Raw genomic sequence first — 26,193 nt, forward strand, 5'->3', positions numbered from 1 at the left:
CTTGAGTGAATTGTTTGAAACTGGAGTGTGAAGTGTCATGTTGAATATTCATTGGTCATTACGTTTGGCATTGATGGTGAATGGAGGAGCAATTTAGTAGAGAGTGTCAGAAATTTAAGATGACAATGATTTGTACAAAATATTAAGAGGAACTTACAGTGCATTGAGCATATTGTCCTCAGTTTTTTCTTGTGCCCTCTGCTGCTGCTGTTCTTCATCTTTTAGAAAGCGTTGGAGCTGGGAGCCACGACCCAAACACTGATCGAGTCCCTCTATTGAAGGCAGGCCGTCACCCGGGTTGATTATTGTCCGCGTGAAGTTGTAGTAATAAGGATCCTTGACTCTCTGGTTCATTCCACTGTCCTCTTCATCTCCACTGTCCCCTGATGAAGAGGAGGTGCTGATATCATCTGCTCCATCCACCTGCCCCTCGGCTGACTTCTTGCGGCCAGTCCTCCTTTTGAACATGGACCCAGATCCATCCCCAGTCCCGTAAAACGGAAGGTCCTCTTCCCCGTAAGAGCGAACCCCATAAAAGGGTGTGAGTCCAAAGAACATGTTAGCGCGAGCACGGGCACTACGACGAGGGTAGCGCCGCTTGGCCGAACCTGAACCGTCGCTGTCATCTTCATGATGTGTATCGTCCATACCTCTGTCATGATCATCATCAGGGCCTTCCACTTCATCTTGCATTTTTTGAGTGAGGAGAGTGTGGTGGTCTCGGAGCTCAGTGCATGGGTGGTCTTTGTGCGAGTCCTCCTCCTCTGTTTGGGTCTGGGCGTCAGATTCTGAGCTGTCAGTGCTGCTGGCGGAAGGTGAGGAGAAGAGAGTAGGGCGGGCACAGTGACGGATTCCCTGGCCAGCAGGGGAAACAGAAGAGGTAGTGGTCGTGGGACAGGAGGAGTCGACGTTGCTTGTGCCGTTGGGGTTGGTCTTAATGTCGGGCTTCAGCGGAATTAAAACCGTTTTTTTTACAGGTTTCTTCTCTCTCGAAGACAAAACTAACTGTTTCATTGTTGGTTTGATGTGGCACTGAAAGGACGTTTTCATCCCTTGCATATTGTCCACGCTGCAGCTGAAATTTGCTTTGCCCTTGGAAGAAGACCTATCGCTTCCTGGGTTCTGCGGGTTCTCCCCCTGAAGTTTGCCATGGGATTTCGTGCCGCTTCCAAGCAGCTGAACTTTACTCTTGTTGTTGTTGTGAGAGGTGTGATTCATAACATGCGTGTCGGAGCTGCCAGTGGCTTTAGTGTTATTGTTTAAGAGAGAGGATTTGCTGTCGTTTCTGCTGTTTTGGAGATGCTTCTCTCGGTCTCGGTCTTTGGACAAGTCTCGCTTGCCTGCCACTTTGACTTTGGAGTGTTTTTCTTTGGCGGCTGAGGCTGCAGCCGGGGCTGCCGTGTGTATGGAGCTCCGTTTGACGAGGTCGTCATCTCCTGGTGTCCTTGATGTCCAAATGGGTTTCATGGCCACTCCAGCAGCTGGACCTGACGAAAAATCATTTGATTTTCGTCCAATAGTTGGAGAGCTTGATTTTCCAACAACTGTGTCATTAAAAAGGGAAGATGGCGTTAAGCTTCCAGCGCTACCGCTGCTGCCTTTCTCGGCGTTGGTCTTGTCCTTGGACTGAATGATGTGAGAAGCGGACTTGTGAAGAGCCAAAGAAATATTTTGGTCTTTGCTTCTATGTTTCCCGTGTTTGTGAGCCTGCTTTGTGCTGCCCTCTCTCTGCTGATGGCTGGAGAGTACAGCAGTGCCCACAGGAGGAGAAGACTGGCCCGAGCTGCCAGGTGCCAGCCTGGGGTTCTTACTTTCACCTCCACCGTGTTTAGAATGATTGCCGGGGTCACTCTCTTTCCCTGAGTCTTTGTTTCTCTCTGTGCTTCTATAACTGGAGTCCCTCGAGTGAGGTCGACCCTTTTCAGAGTCTCTGCTGGATGGTCTGTCTTTTCCTGCTTCTCTGTTAAATTGCCGATGCTTTTCAGAGTCCCTTGGCGCTGAATCCCTGCTGATGGCTCTTGCTTTTTCAACATCCTTTGAGCTAGAATCTCTTAAGGATGATTTGCTTTTCTCAACATCTCTGTTGTTTGGCTCTGGATTGACCTGTTTGGCTTTGTCGGACTCTCTGTTTACTTTTCGCCTCTTCTCCGAATCTCTCAATGTGTCTTTATCGACAGTTCCTGCCCTGTCCAATTCTTTCAGAGCTGGTTTCCGCTTTTCTTGCTCTTTGGTTACTAATTCACCAGTGTCAGGATCCTTTTGCCTGAGGTCGCTTAATCTGTTCCTTTCAGGATCCTTGGTGGCTTGACCTTGACTCAAACCCCTAATTTTGTCTGTATTTCTCACTCCCTGATGCGTGGAAGATTGCGGTCGATTCCTGCCTGGCATGAACAGTCTTGCCGTTTCCTTGTCTCTCTGGATTGAGTCCTTGCTGAGGCGTTTACCCTTTTCAGGGTCTCTGGCGGGTGATGAGATAAGTGGAGGTGGTGAGGTAAGAGGCCGTGGCAAAATGTGAGTTGGTGATTTCACCCCTCTTTCTTTATGCATTTGGTGTGGAGGAGGGGGAAGAGAAGGAGCGCTGTGACGTCGTGACTCAATATTACATGCGACAGGGTCCAGTGGTGACTCAGTGACTTGACTCTGGGGTTGAGCGACAACTCCTACCAGAAGAAATAACAACAGAAGATGCGATGACTACTTGATTGGCAATCCTCAAATAAGCTCCTGGGCACAATATGAATAAAACTATATGTCAGTGTATTTCATTAATCCTATATTGGTAAAACTGGATAAAAAAGGAGCAGGAGCTCATGACTCACTTCTACACATCACTACAACAAAACTATTTAACATGCAGTTTACATTTGAGAGCTGCTGATGTCTGAATCTTTGCTGACAGTTTAAATTAAAACTGAGAATGATCTATTTTAGTACAGACTCATATTAGTTTGCACTGGTTAAATAATGGACTTCCCAGTGAATGTAAAGTTAACACAAACATATATTATTATTTTTTTACCTGGAGAAGGCAATGGACTTGGGCCTTGTGAATTCTGGGTGGCAGGTGGGTAACTTGGTTGTCGGTTTCTGGTGTAGACTCTGAGCTTCGGGGTCTTTGCAGGGGACAGAGTTTCTGCGCGTCTCGGAGACTCGAACGGATCAGGAAACTCTTAAGAAGGAAAAAAGGTGAGAGCAACAACACAGTGGTTAATCATGCTCCCAAAACTGGTCAACTTAAAGGTTATGGTGTACAGAATGAGCAAGATACCTTGTACGGGAGGAGGGCTATGTGCTATCGTGAGGTTCTCCTCAGGAGGCACCGTGCTTTTAAATTCAGAGCCTCCCACAGGGGGTTGACAAACCAGGATCCTACAGGTGTACACGCAGCGCTTTCGTGCATCCAAAGTACTCCAGTATACCCTAGAACATCTGGAAGAAGGCAGATGATGTCACTGAACCTTTCTTAAGACGCTATAAACTTTTTTTAAGCTCCATTGCTGTTCAGTTCATTCTATTTTGAAAAACACCATGGTTATGAGCTCAAAGTATACTCTTCCCTCGCTATTCAACGTGATTTTCATCTATTTCCTGAACAGCATCCAAGTCACTGAACTTGTGGAAAACTATGGAAAAAGGGTAAAGAGTCTCCTTCAGTTATTCATTTTGATGTAATGTCAAACAGCAAAAGAATAATGTCCTTAATTGTTTCGAGGGGAGATAACTCTATATTCAAGTGGGACTACTTCCACTACATGATCCCCGTGCCCCCTTTATAGCCATTCACTATTGCTGCTATTGCTGCATTTGCAGAGATAACTTCTTCCAGATCTTCTGGTTAGGGGTTATAGCACCACTTGTTTCTTTTGCACGTGCTTCACGTGATGAAAATGCATGTGTGCAGTATGTAGAGATTCTTCTATTGTCCTGGAGTAGGGATAATTTTGTTTTTGACCCTTTAAAGGGCAACCAACCACATTAGGAAATGGACTTCCCCACGCCTCACTAGAACGTCGTAGAGTAGCAATTAATCAGCAATCAGTAAAACAAGGCAAAGTTATAAAAGAAAAGGGTAAAATGTGAATAGATTTAAAAAGTAAATCAATTAATTTGTTTTAAAAATTTAATCGGGATTTAACAATTCTTTTTCTGAGTGAAGACATATTTTGAAATGTAGAATTAACTAAACAAAACAAAACAAAAAATAACACACTTACTGGTATCCGATGGGAAAGAGTTTGCGTTCACAGTCTGAAAGTTCAGTCAGTATGCCCAAACAGTCAATGGTCATCGAGCCTAAAGGAATGGTGTAAAGTTGCAATCAGACATGAAACAACGAAGCACTAACAGGCTATGATAAAGATTCACTGGCACTGCATCACACTACCTATCATCATATGGACATTTTCAGGCTCCAGTCCTGCCAACCATTTCCTCTTTACACTGATTCCATCCAGATCAACGAGCACCCTGCGGGTCACCTCAAAGCCAGACACCACCTGGGAGTAAGGAACAATTTAAAAATAACATTGCGGTGCTTTACTGCAAGAATGAGTCCGAATTTCTCATTGAAATCTTTCAATGTGCAGGATGTGCTTTTGTATGATGATGTACGGAATTATCTGAGGGATAATGAGTCATTGTGAGTTTCTTACTTCTCCCTTAATTAGGTCCTTGTGTTTGGAACAATACACTTTCTTGTCTTCCAGAAAGACGCAATTGCCCTGGCGGGCACACATAAAGTGGTAGTTACTGGTGCAGGAGGTGAAGCAGCAACCGACTGTGGCTCCTGGCTTCTGACACACCTCACAGCACTGTGAAGATGAACATGAGGGCAAATTAACACTAAAGGCTTAGAGAGTGATGCCATAATGATACACTACTGGGCCACTTAACAAGATGAACCTGCATTATTTAATGAGAACCAACACTAGAGCTGGATCAGAAAATTCTCCATTTAGCAGATCTAACTTTCATTCCTGCGTGTTACCTCAATAATTTCATTTACTGGTAATTTTCACCTGATCTCCTTCAATAATCTTTCTTTGAACAGTTGTCTGAATTTGGAACCGTGGCTCTCAATTTTTTTCTTTTATACAAAGTACCACTGAAGAAAAAAAAAATACTGAACACATGAAACACCACCATCATGACCAATATTAAAATACATTAGCTGAGTACACCTTGTGACTTACCAGCTGCTTTCCCCTGAGAAGAGCTATGTGTACGTTTTTCAGGAAGCCGTCATCGTCCTCAAACACCTCCGCTGACCACAGTGCACAATTCACATGTGTCCACTCATTCTGTCCAATGTACAGCAACCTGCCACCCTCCTGGAATACACAGACGCGTTTACATACACCACACTCATCATGATGTATGTTCCGAATGTGGATGAAAGAGACATGCTACTCACGTTTGTGTTCTCATCTCCGTATTTTAGACACAGTGCACATTGCCTGTTATCACTAACACCTGGTGGAAGAGGAAATTCTGGGCTGTCTTCAAAATCTGGAGAGAGAAAAAAAAAAAAAGTGGCATTAAGGTCACAACAATTGAAGAAGTATCGCAACCAGGGTTTTTCCCAGTTTTCACGACTGTGGCTTAAACAACAGTTTTTCCCCAACGCCGGTAGTTTAAACAGAGTTCTGATCCCAGAGGCACCACATTCTCCTTAATTCTTAGTTTACATTTAACTCATCAAATTTGTTTTTTTTCAGTTGATGAATTTTCAACAGCAAGGTTGGCCGTTTTTGGTTTTCCCTCTTATTTGCATGAATTCTGCCCTCCCTGAATGTGCAGTGGAATTCAAAAGATAGCTGACAAATGAGAGGCAGTGTTCTTTCTCACCACCACGCTTCGCCTACCCGCCTTCCGTCTTCAACCGAGCGTACAGCGACACGGACCTATTAGGTCAAAAGGAAAGGTGGTGGAACGTGCTTCGATATCAATGAGGGAATTTGATCAGCGGACTGTGCTCATGACTGAATATATATTTGAAGCTGTTCCATTGTGGAAAAGTGAGTGAGAAGGCTGTTGTTTAAGCATTGTATGGTAATGAGCGCGACACATATAGATTTCACGACTGTAATATGTCAGACTAAAAGAACTGAGAGAAAATTTTAACTCCCCATTAACACTATTAGAAAGACTGCAGTTGTTGTGAGCCTCCAGACAAATTCCAAGCCACCAGCATGAGTCAGCAGCCACTCGGTCACGCGGCTGACACAGCTTAGCACGGAAGCAGTTCACTGAATCAGAACGGAGAATATGATGTTTCACCCTCAAGAGGCGCTAGTCCTTAGTACAGTCTCCTGAGTGTGCAAGAGGAACGGTGCTTAAGTTTCCGGGAGAATATGCGCCCCTTTAGATTTGTGAGGGAAAGCCCTCATGCAAAAATCACTCCACTCAGAGTGCATACATTCCATGGTGTGTCACGGACACAAATAATTCGATGGGAGAATCTGCGCAGCCCTAAACGTGCATAGCGGGAAGCTTTTTCTGACTTCAGCACCTGAGGGAATATGCCCCAAAGTGTGTGTTCCTTACCTGGTATAGCGGGAGGTAGTGGTGGTAGAGATGGGGGGCGTGGGGGAGTGGTTGCTCGAGGGTCTGGTTCAGCAGGGATCTTGGGGCAGGGGGCTGGAATTATGTTTTTGATGAGGTGGGGGTGCTCAGAGCGGGACAGCTCCAGTCTCTCCTGCCACTGGGCGTAGTTGTGGTCCAGGGATGGGGGCAAAACAGCATTGGGAAGGAGACCACTGCTGAAGACAACAACAGCCACACAAGAGAGTCAAGGAAGTGATGCCAAAAAAAAAAAAAAAAAAAAAAAAGAATTGTGGCAGGATTTCCGTTTATACTTTAGTTACAGCAATAATGGATTGTACAACATGTAGCTCAATGTTTTCATGTTTACAAAATACTGAGTTTGATCATAAAATGGACAAAGTATAGTACAATTTTTCATTTGGATGATCCAATTAACATATCTTTAAAACTAGTAATGTATTAAAATTGGATTTGAATTCAAATCTAAATTGCTGCATAGAAAAAAGTTTTAAAATGATATCAAAAACAGTAACAGTAACAATTAAAAGATTTGGTTTAAGCTATGGTTTTCTATACCAGGACAAACACGATATTACACTTATTGTTGAATGGCTTTCAGATTGACCCAGTATATTATAGAACTTGGAAGTAATGGAAGTAATTTTTCTTCAAAATAATCTAAATTAACTTACAGCGTTTAGAAAAGAGCTCTTTGTGTACTGTAACCTAAATCCTGCGAGAATCTTTGTTTTTCCCACACAGAGCAATATAAAGTTTCCTGAGTAGAAAGTGAGCAATGACTCCATCAAGGAAACACATATAGTCTGGATTCTATTTAAAAGCAAGAGTGAAAAGGGCTAACATGATGGATCATTTGGTTCTTGTTACACAACTTGAAAAAGTCAACCACAAGAAGACCACAAACATGAATCTCAAAGTGCCACGTGACACTGTTACAGTTCATCTCTCAATGAAGCCTGCAAATCAGGCAAAGCATATATCGTTAAAAAAAATGAATGGTCTGGGAAATCTGATAACTCCAAGGAGAGTGCTGAGTACTGGTGATGGAGTGAGTGTGTGTAGCAAGTCCAACTCCCTCACAGCTCACTGGCATCGTATGGATTCACGTGGCATGAATATTCATTTCAGAAACCTGTCGTCTCTACAAAGAGCGTCACTAATTCAATAAAACCGTTTCATTAGGAATTCTCAGAGCGTCATCTTCAGCAGCTGCTCGACTCCATCAATACGTTCACGTTTAAATGCCTGGGAATCTGGTCAAATTTAAAAAAAAAAAAAAAAAAAACTTAAATGCCTGGGAATCTGGTCAAATTAAAAAAAAAAAAAAAAAACGAATAAAATCTGACTGTTTTAGTAGTAGGAATCAAGGGGATTTTATTCTATTGATCCTCTCCTGTAGGTTTATTCACTCTAGTCAATAAAGAAATTCCAAATAAATTCAGAGGGCAGTCATTCATTCATTAGCTTGTCTAATTCTCACATGGCAGGAGGCGGGATTTGGGTTGAAAAGCATGCCTGTCAATCAAACCACTCACATAAACATTGACTGTTACTTCTAATTGTTTATAATTCTTTCCACCATTTCGAAGCCCCGAGTTTCAGCTGAAAAAAAAAAAACAACATAAAAACAGCACCAGAGCCATGTTGATGCCACCACCTTTAGATACGCAGAAAAAGTTCAACCTTGGTTTCACTCGTTCATAACAAAATCTTAACTCATGTGGGAAAATGTATTATTGTCCGATGAGGTTGAAATGTTTGGCTGTCTCTCCAAACGCAATGGATGGTGCGAATGGAATAATGGTGGTTTTACAATGTGGCAAGTGGTGGCCGTTGCCAGCTTTAACAAATGCCTTGCCACCCTAGTTGTCATCCCTATTGTTGGCAGTGAATCTATTTATACTAACTTCAAAATGTTATTCAAAAGGTTGCTTATTGTGTCTCCATTTAGCATTTAGGCTATAAGCTAACGGTGATCATATAAGAGCAGCGGTTTGCTGTATTTATTTAAATATGATCCAATTAGTTGACTAATTGTGACTACTACTGGTGACTCGTCGACTACCATAATCATTTGTGACAGCCCCAGTTGAGAAATGTTATTGTGTAGCTGAGACAGATTGGGTTACTGCTCAACTTTAAGCTATGTGAGTCACATGGCACGCATAAAACTTTCCAGGGAACGCATAAAATGAAACCTAAAATGAAAAAATGTGTGTGTGTGTGTGTGTGTGTGTGTGTGTGTGTGTGTGTGTGTGTGTGTGTGTGTCCCACCCCAAGTAAAATTGTATAGAAGCACCAGTGCTGCTCACTCATTAACAAAATAACACCATACAGCTAAGGTGAAGCATAATGGTGATTGTTAAGATGCTTGCAACCATTATAAACAGACACCATTTGAACTGGCTAAAATTAAACCAAGACCTGTCTTCTGTGAACAATAAAAGGAACCCACCAAAAGGATCCAATTTTTTCTAGTCGAGCACAGCAACATAGGTACAGGCACGAAAAAACACACATCTAGGCGAGAAAGTGCAAACAAGTGTATCACATAGTGCTAATTTTTTCAGCATATTTCAACACTAGAAAATCAAGCACAATTCCTCTCATGGGTTTTGGGCAAACTATCTAATCCTCCACTTGACACCATTTACCTCTCAGTTTAACCATTAAGTTGACCAATGGGTACGTTAAATCAGAATCACAGTGGAATCAATTTCATTACTGTGCCTCTGAACCTCGACAGAAGCTTTAATGGCACCAGTAGTGTGGTAAGATCCACTCGTTTGTCCTATGCCACTTAGTCGATTCAGTTTTGACATAAGGGCCGAAGTAGCTGAAACCATCATCATTCCTTTCAGCCTTTGTATCCACGACATATCTCAGAGTTGGTTGGCACAGTCAAACCAACACATTCTATAAATATTAGCTCACCGCTTTATGGCTGCATCCCGCCGCCACACACATGATGGAATAGCATCTCTTTCTCTGCAGTTCTGCTCAGTAATTACAGACCTCCCCCTTCAGAGAAGAGTTTCAAGGCTGTGCTCACATTACACGACAATTAAAATCTAAATTCCGACAGTGAAACTGTGAAACACAAGACACAGCCATTCCAAGAAAACAATTTGAAAGCAATCACCAATATTTATTTATTTATCCCCCCCCCCCCCCCCCCCCCCCCCCCCTTGCATCCGGGGTGTTAAGATCAGGGGAAGCTGTTAAAATTTGTCAACCGTGAGCATGACTTTTCTGTGATTAAGGACTATATAATTTCATTGCACTTGATTTGAATCATTTCACAGCACAAACAACCAAAGACAGATGGCTATGATACTAAACCATTGCAACTTGTAGCTGATACTCACTTGGCGCAGACTTTTGGTCTTTCCCAGAAGTGGGAATCTTTAGCTTTGAACCAGGGAAAGTTTCGGTCCATTTGCTGAAACAGAACATTCAACGGTGATGATTCCTTGACCTAGTATTTGGCACTTAGCATTGAATATAAATGAATACATGTCACATTTTGTTGTGAGTACATAATGCCTCACTGACAGATATTTGACATTATTATAGTCTTGTTTGAACTGTTGGGAAGCACCATTGCCTACCCGAATGAAGTAAGACTTGACCATGCTGTTGGCCTTCCTGCTCTCAGGCTGACCGCCATCACTGTTGATGGCGGTCTGAATGATTCGTGCGACATCGTCACTGAATGCCACCTGAAAGAAACGGGCACAAACTTAGCGGTGCCTTGATTTAGGAGTTTGATTAATGCTGTGACCGCTCTCCAAACCAAAAACATTTATCTCAAATCAATTTTCCCCGCTGAAAAAAAAGGAAATTCTATTAGTTCCAGCCCTCAATAAACCATGCAACCTTTTAAGAAAAATAGCACTCAACAGGATTGTACATAATATAAACATACAGTAACATAAATCAAATGTAAAGAATCAAACAGTTTTGATGTGCATGATTATCTAAATTGTCCAAAGGAGTGATTGTGAGTGTGAATGTTTTGGCTATGTGTCCCCTGCGATCTGCTGGAGATCAGTACGGGGTGTACTCTGTCTGCCACCTGACGATAGCTGGGATAGACCCCAGCACACATGTGACTCTTGAGAGTATAAGTGGTTCAGATAAGGGATGAATCGATTTCATGCATTCATTATGTTGCTTGTCGTGGTCCGCGTGACTTGGCCACCACGAGGCAGTATAATACATGCATACGCATATATGTGAAGAAGTAGCTGTTTTTTAAGGATGATAAATATATAGGATATACCTGTGAATACTGTTCTGTTGTCTGTCTAGTAGTGTTGCTACCCCATTCAAATACCCATCGCTGGAATGGGTGTAACACTGTGCCTTTGATACTAATTTTATTCGCCAGTCTATGGCGTTTTGCATTGTGTGTTAGATGTGAGCGAGCGGACGATTGTCAGACAACATTAAAATGCAGTATTTAGTTCGACACACATGTAAACTCTGTGTCCTGCAAGTATCTTTAATTTTCCAGGAAGCTTAGACCAGAAGTGGAAATAAAAAGTGTGAAGCAAGCACTTGGTCTCATTTTTTTTGAAGAATTCTTTACATTTTGTCAAACTGTTGATTGTTGTAAAGTTCGCTGCCGTCATCTCGTGGCTCGTAAATCAAATCATTCTTCATTCTTGTCAAATCAAACCAAAAAACACAACAACAACAACAACAACATATGTACCACAGATTTATAGATGCCCTTATCCATTTTCTTCTCCACAGACTCCAGGTCTGCAGGGGAATCGCTCGGAGCTGCAGGGAAGGCTTCAGTCAGGACTGGAGGGTCTGGGCCCTCAGGGGAGCGACGAGATGGAAGGCTCTCTTCAGTCTCCGGGTTCAGCTCTGGAGGTTTCACCACCTATGCCAAAGAGTTAGTAAGAGTTGTATTTTGAGAGAAGAAAATTAAAGCTTGCTCCGATGCCACCCACTTTGTAATGTGCCCTGCTGCTGCCAAAAGGATTGGAGTGAAACAGTATCACTCTGAAGTTAATAAAATATGTCAATCGAAGGATCATGTTTGGGATTGTTTGGTCTTGGTTGAGTTATTTTCCTTTTTTGATCGCCATTGTGAATGTGTTTATCAAAGCAGCATCGCACTAATGTACCAGGGTCTGACAAGGAAATGAACCTTTCGTAATGCTTGTGAACAATATACTCTAATTATGGGTGGAAGAAAAGTGACTACTTCTGAGCTGCACAAAAAAAAAAAAGAGAAAATGTGTTGTGTTTGTGATTGCACTGCCAAATATTGCACAAAAATGAAAAAAGTGTGGAATGTTATTATTATTATTATTATTATTATTATTAGTATGTTCCATCCGGAAGGTGATGTGACAACATGGGCAAAAGGTTTTTAGGTATAATCAACGAATGACCAGTCTGCATTTCTAACCTGTCTGTAGTGGAGTAGGTGAGCAGAGGTACGCGAGTTAAGCAGTGCAGTGAGGATGTGGCGAAGGCGACCCTGGAGCTCCCCTTCCAGCGCCGTCCGCCACTTAGCCGGATGACAATCTGAACATTTGGTACACGTATAGGCAACACTCTCCGGCAGCTTTGACAGCAGCTCATACATTTCATCTGAGGGAGATCAGGGGATGACGGATCAATATCCTGCCCATTATTGGCCTCATCATCTTTCAACAGCTCATCAATATGACAACCGTTGCGGTGCAACCTTGTACAAGAAGAGCTTGGCAAGTGACAACGCAAAGCGAGGTGTGAAAAGTATGTGAATCTACAATAAACAACGCATAATCTTCCACCTGGCCGATACCGACCTGTCAGACTCTCACACTTGGCATGGGCCCAACGGTTGCAGCGTCCACACTGCATTGTCTTGCTCTCATGGTCCTCATCATTGAAGCACTTATTGCAAAGTGAGCAAGGGTTCCCTATGATGAGGGATAAAAAGTGAGACAATTTGCAATCAAATGCCAGACTTTTCTCACCTAAACAAACCAAACCCCCACCAAGACCATCTTATCCACAACTCATTCATTGCCATAATGTCATTGCCGTTGATATTCGGAATTCAAAAGTGTATTTTTGCTGACATACATATTATTCCTCAACCGCATTTTGCAATGTGTATGCAAGGAAGAGGGACTTGCACATTGGGAAATTCAGGTTTGTAGATTTGCGTTGACAAGCCGATCCCTGTGGATGGCAGCGTTGCATTGCTTTGGATTTGCGATCAGCACAGCTTTTGAGTAGAAAATGAAGATTAGAGGTAAATTTAGAGGAGGAAAAATGCTAGCGCATTGCAATATGGACAAGTGTAGGTACCTCACCCTCGAGAAAATGTATATGGGTTAGTTTCATATAATTTGTTCAATAACGGTGAAGACATGACCCACAGAATTTTCTATTAAAAAAAAAAAAATCAAGTAATTTTACTGGTCAGTATTGAATTTTTGTCATTTGTTATCCACCAAAAGGTCGTAATCGTGTCTTAGAAAGCAAAAAAAAAAAAAAAAGACTCCAAGGGAATATTTTACAAACTTTTAATGCCAAAGTGTCTTTACCGTGAAGTGTCCAAATTTTTGTTTCATGTTTTGCAACATGTTTTTTCAAGAAGCTAATGACTTTTTTGGACATATTGGATACTCGTAATGCTTAATATGCACTTTCCATAAAAACTAGCTACTGGCGAAGGTCGTATGTTGTTGTAATACACTTTACTTTTTGTTCAGAAACCAGTGTTTTTGGTGAAACCAAGTTTGACTGATTGCTAAAGAACATAAAAAGTTGGAAGCACTCTTTTGTCTGTTGAATGAAGAGACTGTACTTTCTTTTGATTGGTATGGTGCTTTCCGTGTCAAAGAACACAATATTCTGTGGGTCTGGAAAGATCAGTCAAAATGCTCGAAAAAAGCTGGATAACATGGAGAATTTTGCTTTGAAAGCAACTGTCAGTGAATGTTTGTTACTGTTATACCCACCTTTAGCAAGCAGTTTGGCACAGTCGTGACACATGGAAAAGTCATGTGACCATTGGGCATCCCAGGACTTCCCGGGTTTGGTGGCTCCACAACGCTTACAGCACACACAATTGGTGCAAATCTGTAAAAACAAACAAACAAGTTGCGGACTATATTGCTCAAACTAGCATGCAGTTGTGTAATAAAAACATTCAAGGTGTTGAAGTGACACTGTGGCAAAAGCGAAATGTTTTCCTCGTTGCTGTCCGGGAGAAAGACGCATCATAAGTGAACAAAAGGTTGGGGGAAGAACTTGCTGGGAGAATGTTGGTGCAAGAGTACACACAAAGGTGAGAAGGTGTGCGTAGGAAGCATGGAGTGTCGTTGTCATACCCAGACTTTTTTCTTTTTGGTGGGTCTTGCAGGGTGGTTGGGACCCAGGCACTCCGGGTGATAGGTGTTATGGCACTTATCACACTCCAGCAGCTGCTGCTATGGGGCCAGAGTAAAACCAGATCATGTCAATATCAAACGTTGTGTCATTCTATACTAATCCCAAGCTTTACACCAACATCATGCTGGCCATTTGGTCACTCCAAGAGTTAAAAAGATGTCAGCCGGATCTAGAGCATTCTTTACTCAGGCTTTAGCACTCTGGCGTGCCCTTTCTGCGAAAACTAGAGTGGCTACCTCTGTGGAAATATTTATTTCTCCATTTAAGAGTTATCTCTACACCCGAGCATTTGGTTAAATCACATCTACTATGCAACGAGTCCCCCGCCCTGCCATAATCACTTACATCTCAATTTTGGCCTGTTTTACTACCGCTTCTCTTTCCCTATTATGGGCTTTGTCTGGGGTTTTTTCTTGCCCGAATGGTGGTCTACACCACGGGATGTCATTGATTTTTATAAACTGTGGCCTGTGAAGCAACACAAATACATTTTGCTTAATCGACTGATGGATTTCTATTGAGTGTATACAAAGTGGAACTTGTTTTTTTTTTTTGTATAGTCACAAAGAATTGATTGCGAAAGCAATTGTTGTAAAAACATTTGTCTCTCTCTGGAATACCACACAGTCCGTATAAATGGTATTTTTCAAAAATGGACTGTCAAGTTTTCACCACAATTGATGAGGGAGATTACTTCATATGCCCCCACAATTTATGGCGGCTTGCACCCTAATGAGACGTGATTAGAGTTGTATCAATAATAATTCTTATTTTTAATGAACACAATCAGATTTTAAAAAATGTTTATTGTGACTGTAGTTCACATCATGCATGATGCACCATGATGAGAGCTGCTTCAAATAGAGTAGCTAAGTTACCTCAGGCAGCTATATGCAAAAGTCACAACACTATAAATGCTACAGTACAATTACAAAGGAAATGACTGGTAAATGCTTCGAGAGATGTCTAGCTAAGAAACACACGTGTTCCGAAGTGTATTAGGCAAGATTTTTATGAGCATGGAGCTAGCATTTTCGAGGAGTTGATTTATCTGCAATGGTTTGACATTCCAGTGGCCGCGCCAGGAGCTTTCAAGCCACACTCTTCGCAATATTCATGTAGAGGAGCAAGAAATGGAAGCCAATCAAAGCAATAAATAACTTAACGCCCTTTAGGCGGAGATTTGTTCCAAGCAACTATGAGTGTAAAAAAAATCTATTTGCCAAGCAGACTTCCACTGAGCAGATTAATCATATCTGTGTTGTATCAGCTTGTACTCACAGGGCAAAACAATGCAGCAAGTTTTTGATTTCCTTGTGTAAATCAAATGTGTATGGATGAACATTATGTAAAAAGTAAACTGTAATGACAAGAATCTGGAGTGAACGCCGCTTGCAACATGCACAGGATTGTAGTTAAATCAGGACACAAATCTATCAAGATGATGAATGGCAGTCTTCATGCAACACCAGGAAACGTCTCTCTCGGGGAACATTCTGTAGCCTTTTCATGCACTGTCATCCGAGATTGAGCTTCTTTTGTGGCATTCCCCCCCCCAAAAAAGTATGCATACTGCACTGAATGGCTCACTTTAGTTTTCTGGTGCTGGCGCCCGCAGGCCTGGCAGAAGCGACATCGGCGACAACACCAGTTTTCAAACTGCTCCTGGAGAGGACGCTCAGACTCTCCCAGGCAAAAGAGATGGAACGGTTCGCAGCATACCTGGCAGAAAACAAACTAGAGAGACGGAAAACAAACAACACATTAATTTGAATGCTCCAACAATGTTACTGTAGATTCCCACCACCAATTTGACAAGCTCATAGAAGCAAAAATGGGTGGGTTTTTTTTTTTGTTTTGGGGATTTTTGGTTTTTTTTTAGGAGATGAAGCTTGTAAAAGAGGTACTGTAATTTTCAACAGTGCGCCATATCTATGAGGAAACAAATGAATTTGAAATATCAATTTCTTTACCTCAACATTGCCACTGCTTGCACATAAGAAGCAGAGCACCCTGGGTGTGACAGGTACAGAGGTGAGTTGGCTGAGGCCACCCGCCTCCCACACCTTCTCCACATCGTGGTTCCTCTTGAAATCAACTCTGATTCGATGCACTCCGTCGCAGGGTGCCGCGGACTTCACCTGGCCCCTAGTCGAGGGAGTGCCCAGCCAGTTTAAAGTACAGCTGCCGGGGGATTGAGTGGTCAGCGTCTTCTCGGGTCGATTCATCAGAAAAGAGAAGGTAGGAGCAGAGTGAATGATTTGCTGTTTGCAACGAGCATCATCTGTTAAACTTTTTGATTTGGGGCCATGTCGGAATGAGAAGGGCAATTTAATAACAAATCTCCATTAAAAAGATGGATCCAAACCAAACGTCTTGCATGCCACGAGGTGCATAAATTTCATTTTGCACCCAGATTAGCAAAAGTAAGAATTGAGCAGGATATAGTGACAACATCCTGTTTTCAATCGTCTTTGGAAATTTTGACCTGCACAGTGGCTAATCCCATTTAAGGGGCACTAAGCTTCTAATTATATGTATAATGATATATACCAAACATTTATCTAGATTAACCACTGAAAATGGTGTGTGTGTGTGTTTGTCCTACCTTGTCTTTTGGTTTCTGTTTAGGAGATGGAAGAACAGGGCGAGAAGTTAGCTTCTTTGGCTGCTTTGGGTCATCTGAGAAAATGGGGTAGAATCGTCAGTCATTTGAATTTAACATGTCTTTAACCGCAGTCCAAAAGTCATTTTTCTGGTGTGAAAAGCAGATAACGCAAGGTATCAAGCCACAATTTATTCTACATGGACACCCTGGGATGCAAATGTGCCGGTCCTATACCAAAGGGTTACATCAACCACTTCTGATCGCTCGTCGGTCAAACATTTTCATCATCATTGCAACATTTTAACAGAGCATTTGAGGATACAAGTGAAGAAAAGACAAAAACAAACATACGCGAACTCGAGTTTGGAGACTATTTAATGTGATGTGGTCTATAGGCCGTAATTTTTGTGGAAACGGATCGTCTGCAATGACAGCTGTAAAATGATTTTTTAAAAAAAACCCACAAAAGTTTCTTACTTAAATCTGACGCTGCTGTTGTTGAGCTCTGCTGTTGCGGTGATTGCTGCTGAGTCTTCTTCTTGGGTTCGCTTAATGGAATCTTGGGTGAGTTGTCTTTCCTTGCGGGTGCCTGACTGCTCGGTGGCCCCTGTGGCGGTTGGGAAGGCTGAGGATGAGATGGCATGGATGGGGAAGGGGCGGGGGAATTCTGGGCTGAGGACGAGGAGGAAGAAGATGAGGAGGATGATGAGGACGACGAGCTGGATGAGGAGGGCGACGAGGAAGAGGAGGAGGAGGATGACGCGGGCAGCTGCGCTTTTTGCCCCTTCTTGCTGCTTGAGACAGAGGGCTGCTTGGAGTTAGGAGACCGCGCCTGGGCTGTGAGTGGGTTGGTGGTTTGCGGGGATTCATCCGGGGATGGAGAACATGACCGAGCTGGAGAGGATAGTTCCAGTGGTGAAACAGGTTTCGACTTTCCCTCGCTTGAGTTGGGAGGGGGCATTTCACTCTTTTTGTGGGGAGGATCCTCCTTTGGTGGTGCCATAGCAGGCTTGGTGCCAGACTCCAAGTTCTGCCCTTTAACTGGATTGAGACCCTCCTTTTTCTCAGCCAACCTGTTCCTCTTCTTGTCCTTCTTACCTTTGCCCTGCCTCTGAAGAAACAGCTTTGAGGGCATCCATTGCAAGTTCTGACACTTTCTCATCCTGTAGAGGGGGACAGAAAAGTTACTCTTTTCATTTATAATATATTGCAGTGAGTTGTTCTCTAGTGAGATTCAAGGCTTCCTGTTTTATAACGAGGGATGCCCCAATGTACCTACACTATTGGTTCTCGTAAAAATTCTCACTAGCCTGACACAGGTGTGTGTGTGTGTGTGTGTGTGGCTAGGCTGACTATTGCGGCAACTAAAAATATTCAGCAAAACAGTCACCCTGCAAGTTGCGGTGCTGGCCACCAACGACAAGCAGTTTAGCGAGCCCCCATCGCCCACTCCACTCCACATGCAGAGTGTGGTGATTCGTCGTTTCTTTTATTTGTTTTGATGTCCCAGAATAGTCAATAATTAGCTGTTCATATTATGTTTCTGTTTTGTATTTACTGTGTAATGTGCTCAAGACAGGGTTTGTTCATCGTTCCAAACTGTGATCTTGAGGAGTGTCATTTTGCAGACACAAACACACTTTTTCCCATGCTAGGCTCATTTGTTTGTGTGTTGCCCGGATGAAATTGCGTTGTAGGTATAGCTCTGTAACAGTTTCTTTGCATTTTGTTTGTTTCGCATTATTTTTCATGCGTTGGTCGAGAAATTAATCCTGTTTTACTGTTTGTTTAGTGCAGACGCCATTCTTGGTTACTAGAAGTCACCGTAAGGGCTACATGTGCTGTGTTCAGGTGCATGTTGTGAATGACAGTGATGGTGTTCATTTCTTTCTGTGCATTATTATAAAACAGATTAGAAGGGGAATGAATATTTGTATTGGATTACAACAGTCAACACATAGGTTTGTAGTTGATTCATTTCATTATGTCTATTTCAGTTTGTTATGGGATTTATTCTGTCAGTGGTAGTAATGAGAAGGTGTCAAGAATCGGTACTGAGTTTGTAAAATGTTTTTTTTCAGTGCACAAATCAACCAAGACTTACTTGCAGCACTGCTTTTTGATGTTCCGCCCCCCAAACTTGGGTTTGTCAAGACAGTTAGTACAGACCCCACAATCTTCAGGAACCTGACAACCTGAACACTGGCCGCAGCGTCGTGAGCGCCGACCCTTTTTGGGAGGCGCTTCTTGAACAGCCTTTTGCCGGGTCTCCCGTGGCTTTATGGGTGGGGATTGAGGCTCCGCCTCCTCGGAGCCTGCTACTGATGACTTATCTGAAGACAGGAAAAATAATAAATATTTGAAATGGACCACAAAAGAAGAAAACGCATTCAAATGTTCTTGGCTCACCAACTAATTGACACACACCACTCAGACAAAAAGTGGTCATATTCTCAAAAAGTAACAAACTTTGTGTTCACCTGCTTTTTGGCATCTGCTCTGTCACTAATTGGATTCTTTTATGATAAGACATTATTTAATACAAACACAAATTATATTTTTTTTTTAGCTTTCAAACACATAATGGGCAGGTCACAAATGTTTCGTTTCAATCTCTTTTCATGATGCATGATGTTCTTACTTTCTATGAAAGATAGCAACGATTCTTACTTTTTAAAAAATGTCGACGTCGTCGAATGTTTTAGCAATTTCGCATTATATTCTGACCGCCCTTCTTCCAACGGTTGTTTAAGAAATGAGATGCTACTCACTGCTTTAAATAGATACTAAAAATAGATGTTTTGCCAACTGAAACACATGACCCAAGACAGAGGATGCACTTACCTCTTTGCTAATTTATGTTTATTTGCAAAGTTAAAGTGGTGACTTTTTTTAAACTGGGCAGTGGCTCGACATGACAAATTTGCAATGCACCCTGAAACCCGAAACCAAAGTTTATATGAACCATACGATGCGAAATGAGTCGAACCAATGGATCATTATTTATCAAATGAATCAATGGAAGCCACAAGAGGTGGAATGTTTCCCAATTTTCCCCTCACCATCATTCCCCATTGAAGACAGGATCTTCTTCTTCTCCTCCCAGGGCAAGGCACTAAGTGTGGGCATGTCATCAGGGAACACTGCACGATTGCGGCCAAGAGCCACAGCTGCGCGACGGCACACATGCTTGATGCGTGGACTGTGTACGGAGGTCTCAGAAGAGTCGCTCTCTTGACTCTGATCCCAACAACAAAACAAGTACATCAGATTGTTATACTGTTCATACATACATCCATCGTGCCCGTTTCAATGGAACAATACTGCAAATGAAAACTCAAGGTCAACCCTCTAAGCTCGCTCAGAAGAGTGCAATGACCGCCGATGCCCAACTAATCTACAGATTATTTGGAGAAGAACAGAGGGAAGGTCAGTTCAAAGGACTGCTTTTAAAATGGCAGGCTGTGCTGCTTTGTGCATAATGTATGAAGCTAACAGAATTCCCCTCAAGCAACACCCTTTGTGGGACTTTCCTATTGTCAGGTTTCACTATAAGTACAAATGCAAATTTCTATTTCGATGGTTAAAAAAAACTTGATTCGAGCTGTATAGGGAAACAGAGACATGCTTCTGCGTTTTGATGACAACTGACCTGGACCTTGGTTTGGTCCGCAGGCTTTAGCTTGCTCTTCTTTATCTCAAAGAGCTGGGCTTTGGCCTTTCTTAGAAGTCCAACAACCCGTTTGTCGGCTGCAGGTTGTTTCTCCGCTTGTTCCAACACTGATCCAAGCGAAGAGACCGGGAGATGTTTGCTTGGCTGCCCTGGAAGGCTGTCCGCCTGCTGGCTGGGAGAACTTTGATTCTCTTCCTCCGTTTCACCGTCCTCCACATCTGCTCCCTTCTCGCTGGATCTCACTTTTTTCGGCAAACGTTCCTTAGCGATGGAATTGGGAGTAGGAGCATGGAGACCAAGCACCTCTGCGGATGCGGTGTCTGTTACCGCCTCAACTGGCATTGATTTTCTTCTCCCCGGAGCCTTTTTTGGCGCAAGAGATAAAAGAGCCTCTTCTGAGTCCCTCCCATCTATAAAGAGGCTGGAGGGCACAATAGAGGAGCCATCTGGAGTAGTAACCTTACTCCTCTTCTCCACATCCTTCCTCCCTTCCTTTTTATTTTCCTTCTCTCTGTGTTTCTCAGCATCTCTTTCTTTGTCCTTTGGAGCAGGCTCCTGGGGAGCTGGCATGCTTTTCTCCTTACTCGCTTTTCCAGATCCTCGTCCGGTGTCCTGGTCACTGGCAGGAAAGAGGGGGAAAAGTGGCGGAACTGCAGATGATGTATTTGATAAAGGAGGTGGCAGGTTTCCAGCATGCCCTCTCTTGCTGTCAGGTATCCCTGGTGAGGCCAGACCCATGGAAACGGAGAAATTGCCAAAAGGAGTAGAAGTTAAGGCACTAGTAGCCAGTAGAGTGGCAGAGCCCCCCGGCAAGGAACTGGGGTCACTACAGGAGACTGAGTCAGACAACGCCGACACAGAGGATACTCTCCCCACAGACATCTGGCCCCCGATTTGACTGCTGCGCCTGGTCATCGAGTGGGAAGGAGATCGCGTTTGGCCGCGTAATAGTCCCGATATCTGTCGCCTCCTATGCCGCGAGCTTCTGCTGGAGCTTGACGACTTCTGGTGGGGGGAAAGCGAACCCGGGCTGCTGCCGGAGGATGAGTGCAGTGTTACCGACTCAAATATCCTATAGTGGGCTTCACTGGCTGTAAAACGTGGGGCACGCAACAGCGGGCTACGCTTCTGGAGAGGTGCATCAAAGCGGGATGAGGAGGGATGCTGGTGGTGGCTGTGAGGGTGGTGAGGGGCAAACAGGCGGGTCCCGGTTCCTGATCCGCCACCTTGTGCCGGGAAAGCACCCGGAGAAGCGCCGCCTACTCCGCTGACACCTTGAGGCATCAGGCCAACGTCCTGAGCAGTGAGAGGGGGAGGACGGAAGTTGTCAAAAATTGGTTTCCGAATGAGGCCTTCCTTGGCGTACTTGGCAGAGGAGAAGTATTGGTATTCAGGGTGAGACAGGGACGTCCAGCGGAAGGTAGGTTCTCTCAGAATGGAGCGGCTCCTTTTGTCCGACATGTTGGATAGCACTGATGACCCAGACATGAATGGAGGGATGGAGTGTGGCAACCAGGGTGACTGAGAGTGGTGCTCACTCATAGCAGCTGTATTAGCTGAGGCTGACTGGGGAGGCTGCGGTGGTGTGAGTAGAGGGGGAGGTGGGGGAGAAGAAGAAGAGGAGGCCGTAGATGACACCTGTTGTGTGTTTAGAAGTGCGGAGGAGGACATCAGCACTCCAGTGGGTGGGCAGATGATTGGCTTTTTTGCACTGGTGGTGAGCGTCTCCCTCGTAGTCTGGCCTTGAGTCCCTCGTTTCACCCCCTGCCCTCTTCGGCCATGCCGATTCCTCTTGGATAAAACACGCTCTGGCTCCGAAGCTGGCGAGGGAGGCTGGGTGTTGTGTAACAGGTTCGGCTCCCTCTCTCCCTGCGGGCATGGAGAGTGTTCCTCAGGTTCTGACAATACTTGCGTGGCCTCGGAAGCCTGAGAGTCGCACGAGGAGTCGTCCAAAGTGGGGCTGCTGGATCTGGAAGACTCGGCAGAGGAAAGCTGTGACGAATGCTGTGACACGGCACTTGATCCGCAAGAAGCAGCACTACTACTGAATCGCCCGTTGGCCGCGTTGTCCGTATTGCTATTGAGCAGACTGTCAGTTGTTGATGGAGCGGCAGGTGCGGGTGTTGATGATGGAGGAGGTGGAGGAGGAGGAGGTGGAGGAGGAGGAAGAGGAGGAGAAGGAAGAGGAGGAGGAGGGAGGGAGTCCATTGGTGCAGTAGTAGTGGTGCTGGCGGTGGCCGCTGTGGTGGAGGCCACCGCCGGCGAGGGGGAGGAAGAGATGGTGGAGGTGGGTTGGGTGGATGTGGAAACTGATGAGCTTGGCGCCTCCAACCGTGCGATCTTCATATGGGGGGCGGGGGACAAGAAGTTGCCTTCGTCTTCAATGAAGCGCTTTGGGGTTTTGATGATACGAAGGGAGACAGTGCTGACCACAGGCATGATGAACTGCCTGATGTTCTTCAGCTGTGTCTTCCTAATACCGGCCTCAAACGCGCCCGTCCCACCGACCACGGCTTCCTTCTCCATTCGTTTCTGCGCTCCTTTCTTAGCACGCTGCAGAAGCTGTTTAGCAATGGTCGCGTCAGTGCGTTTAGATGGCGGGACAATCCTGACGGGCTTCCTGTGTCGAGGGCTTTTTCTGAGTCCTACCGCCCCGTCCGGCAAAGAAGCGGACGGCGAGGAGGGAAGATTGCAAGAGTCCTGGTCTATCCCAGTATTCACATGAGTCAGCATGGGATGCAGTGGTTCTGCGCCTCTGTCCCCTCCCTTCAAGGCTTTATGTTTTCCTTCCCCACATTCAGTGGAGGTAGACAGCTGAGCTGCCACCGCCTCAGCTTTGAGACGCTCCGCTGAGGGTGGACGTCCACGCCTCCGTCGAGGCACGCCAGGCAAAGTCTTGAGCCGGGACTTGAATGATGTCAGTGAAGTTGCTCTCTTCAAGTTGGGAACTTTAGATTCACCCCGCCCACCTTGGGGTGGATTGGCATCATGCGGCTGAGCAGAGCCCAGTGGTGGTCTCTTTGCACCTTTTCTGTCTCTGTCCTCCTCGTTGTCCAAGCTCGACTCCGAACCAGCTTGTCTACCATCCTCTGCTGCCGCATGGCTACCGGTAGTCCAAGCTTTCTTGGAACACGATGATGGGGGACGGCCTCTTCGCTTTTCCCCTGTGCCGGGTGGCCTTCCAGGCAGCCTTTTTACCTTCTCAGCTGGTCTTTCAGAACCTTCAGGTTTGGCCTGTGTGGGGGAGAGGAAGGAAGAGGGGGAAAGTCGACCTGCAGCAGCAGCTTTTTGGACAGTGAGGGCGCGCGGTGGACGTCCTCTTGGCTTCCTCTCTTGTATGGGAAGGCCTGCTGAAAAATCCAAAGCACAATTGAAAAAGTAAAATGTTAGTCTCTATTTTACAATTACTGCAGTTGCACATCATGCATTAAAATAAATACAAGAAACAAAAGGAGACTTCCTGCTAAATATGTTAAATTGATATATCAAACAATATACACAAACGAAGAGGAAAGACATCAGATGAAAACGAGTATTCGTTGCAGAGGGGAATGAATGAATGAATGAATGAATGAATGAATAAATGAATAAATAAATAAAGGTGATGATGATAACAACAATAATAATAATGTGGTTTCAATACCTGAAGTGGGTGTTGATGGACTTGGTATTCTGTTTTGCTCAGTGCTTGATCCAAATCCTCCAAACACATCTTCCTAAAAAGAAATAATGAGAAGAAAGACAGTTAAGTACTTTATGATCATTATGGCCAAGTAGTTGCATCCATCTGTGTACATATTGGTCAGATGTGTAACACTTGAGTCACTCTTGAGGAAGACAAAAGATCGGTTAACCATTCAATGATGAGCGTAATGGTTCTGAAGATTCAAGGGCTTTGATACTTTCACTTTCCTGTGCGACAGTAAACAAACTGTCAATATGCGGTCGGTTGAATAAATAATGTGATAACATCCCAAAGGGCTTCGCGAAACTGAGGTCAGTGACATTTTAAAGAGCAAACTATAAATCTATTGGTTGATTAATGCATACGGCGAGGGCGCGAACCGCCGAGGCCAAAATGAATTGTGAACATTCAGATTACACTGAGTGACAAATACCTAGCATGCAATGTTTGCAGACTGCCGAAGAGGAAGCGGTCTGATGAGGTGCTTGGTCGAAGTCACCCCACCGCAAGCAAACATCTAAAACGTAACTCAAGAGTCAAAGATATGACTGAACAGGAGCCGATTTAATGATTCTGACAAACTAACATCATGACTACTGAAGTGAGGCAGACAGGATGTCAGTAACCTCTTGGAAAGACGGTTTTGTGAACAGAAAATCAGCTAAATAGGGTAACCCTTTTATTTTTAATTTCCGACGACAAGAATGCAGAAGATAACGCTAATGCTCAACTCTAAAGATGTATCCATTTGACAATAGGGTTTATTAGCGCTGTCGTTGTGGTTTGCAGTGCATCATAGTGAGGTGATTACGGATCATCTATAATTGCGAGAGGGTCAAATTATTCTCGACATATTTTAGCATCATGCTTTGCAGTCCTCAACCATTACAAATTCAAGGCATTTTTATGCTGAGTGGTTTCTAATAGTTTCCTCCACTCATGAGGCTAAATAAGAGAATAAAATTAACGTGTCTCTGACCATTGTGGAAACATCCATCTATTTTCTGATCTGCTTTATCTTCACACGGGTCGCGATGCGTGCTGGAGCCTATCCCAGCTATCTTTGGGTAGTAGGCGGGGGACACCCTGAACCGGTTGGCAGCCAATTGCAGGGCACACACAGAGATGAACAACCATCCGCGCTCAAACTCACACCTAGAGACAATTTGGAGTGTTCAATCAGCCTGCCATGCATGTTTTTGGAATGTGGGAGCAAACTGGCGTACCCCGAGAAAACCCGCGTAGGCACAGGGAGAACATGCAAACTCCACACAGGAAGGCCAGAGTTGGAATTGAACCCGGTACCTCTGCACTGTGAGACCGACGCACTAACCACTCGACCACCAGGTTGTAAAAACACAAAAAAGATCAAATTAAAACTTAAACATATCTTACAAGGTTTTGTTTGTTCCTGTATAGGCGTTCCATGCCATTTGCCTCAAAGTGATGAAAGCGTCTATCCAGCAATCTTTTTTTGGGCAATCAATTAGAGAGGGGATAACAGTCTATTTGAATCGATTAACTGACAATTGTGTGAAATTGATTGTTGATTAATACAAATGTATGTCTTGCCTGCCCTCCACAATCAATGTACAAATATTGTTATAAAGGGTGGTTGAATACAATGAGGAAAAAAAAAAAAGTCAGTATGTATGCACTGAAAGACGGACGACCTTTGGCAGCCACTGTGTGTCTTTACTTCTTCAACCGGAGAGTGTGTCTGCACTTAAGAGTTGAGGTGAGGATGTCTTTTTTTTCATGTTTATTTATAGCAGTTACTGTGCAGTGATGCACTTGAGGTCTTACTGGCCCAATTTGCAAAGCAGTTGCTATGCGTGTGTGGTCTTGCACATGAAAATGACTACCAGATAAAAGTCACATGCAAACCCGCATCAGTAAGCAAGAAATCACGTTTGAAATGAAATCATTTTGCACATTTAAAAGGAGGGGATCATGTGCACATGCATTCACTTGTCCCTGACCATGGATGTAAATGCTCCCTTGCGAAGCATCCCCTCCTCTTTCCCTCTCCTCACGGTCATTCCAGTCTCTGCCCTGAGCATGCCGCCCCACTCGGTGGGCGTTGTTGCAGCCGTTGAGGAAAGGGGGCGGGGTGCCAACGGACGACTCTGACTCGTTGCGATGGTGTGAGTAGATCTTGATGACATCACACCGTGCTATGCTGGAAAGCAGCTGCACAATGGCGAACGACACGCCGCCTCATGGAATTGCATGTGAGCTCGCGGT

At 44.2% G+C, this 26,193-nt stretch overlaps 1 protein-coding gene across 4 annotated transcripts in view; it reads right to left on the reverse strand.

Moving 5' to 3' along the window:
- kmt2a (lysine (K)-specific methyltransferase 2A) overlaps nucleotides 1-26,193 on the reverse strand; it is a 46,460-nt gene that overhangs the window by 9,645 nt on the left and 10,622 nt on the right. The window contains exons 2-25 of one of the 4 annotated variants that reach the window (XM_019892762.1): nucleotides 23,905-23,977; nucleotides 20,241-23,608; nucleotides 19,651-19,828; nucleotides 18,693-18,921; nucleotides 17,066-17,751; nucleotides 16,589-16,662; nucleotides 15,954-16,190; nucleotides 15,571-15,717; nucleotides 13,920-14,018; nucleotides 13,548-13,668; nucleotides 12,384-12,497; nucleotides 11,999-12,183; nucleotides 11,288-11,464; nucleotides 10,179-10,289; nucleotides 9,936-10,009; nucleotides 6,547-6,761; nucleotides 5,414-5,508; nucleotides 5,193-5,330; nucleotides 4,653-4,811; nucleotides 4,385-4,496; nucleotides 4,215-4,293; nucleotides 3,269-3,429; nucleotides 3,020-3,169; nucleotides 158-2,660 (exon numbers count right to left, since the gene is read on the reverse strand). In XM_019892762.1, coding sequence (XP_019748321.1) covers nucleotides 158-2,660; nucleotides 3,020-3,169; nucleotides 3,269-3,429; nucleotides 4,215-4,293; nucleotides 4,385-4,496; nucleotides 4,653-4,811; nucleotides 5,193-5,330; nucleotides 5,414-5,508; nucleotides 6,547-6,761; nucleotides 9,936-10,009; nucleotides 10,179-10,289; nucleotides 11,288-11,464; nucleotides 11,999-12,183; nucleotides 12,384-12,497; nucleotides 13,548-13,668; nucleotides 13,920-14,018; nucleotides 15,571-15,717; nucleotides 15,954-16,190; nucleotides 16,589-16,662; nucleotides 17,066-17,751; nucleotides 18,693-18,921; nucleotides 19,651-19,828; nucleotides 20,241-23,608; nucleotides 23,905-23,977 — 9,485 coding nt within the window. Of the gene's footprint in view, nucleotides 1-157; nucleotides 2,661-3,019; nucleotides 3,170-3,268; nucleotides 3,430-4,214; nucleotides 4,294-4,384; nucleotides 4,497-4,652; nucleotides 4,812-5,192; nucleotides 5,331-5,413; nucleotides 5,509-6,546; nucleotides 6,762-9,935; nucleotides 10,010-10,178; nucleotides 10,290-11,287; nucleotides 11,465-11,998; nucleotides 12,184-12,383; nucleotides 12,498-13,547; nucleotides 13,669-13,919; nucleotides 14,019-15,570; nucleotides 15,718-15,953; nucleotides 16,191-16,588; nucleotides 16,663-17,065; nucleotides 17,752-18,692; nucleotides 18,922-19,650; nucleotides 19,829-20,240; nucleotides 23,612-23,904; nucleotides 23,978-26,193 lie in introns of all 4 variants that reach the window. The other 3 variants (XM_019892761.1, XM_019892763.1, XM_019892760.1) reach the window with 3 other exon arrangements.

Source organism: Hippocampus comes, unplaced genomic scaffold (genome assembly GCF_001891065.2).
Source record: "Hippocampus comes isolate QL1 unplaced genomic scaffold, H_comes_QL1_v1.1 scaffold72, whole genome shotgun sequence".
Classification (NCBI taxonomy): domain Eukaryota; kingdom Metazoa; phylum Chordata; class Actinopteri; order Syngnathiformes; family Syngnathidae; genus Hippocampus; species Hippocampus comes.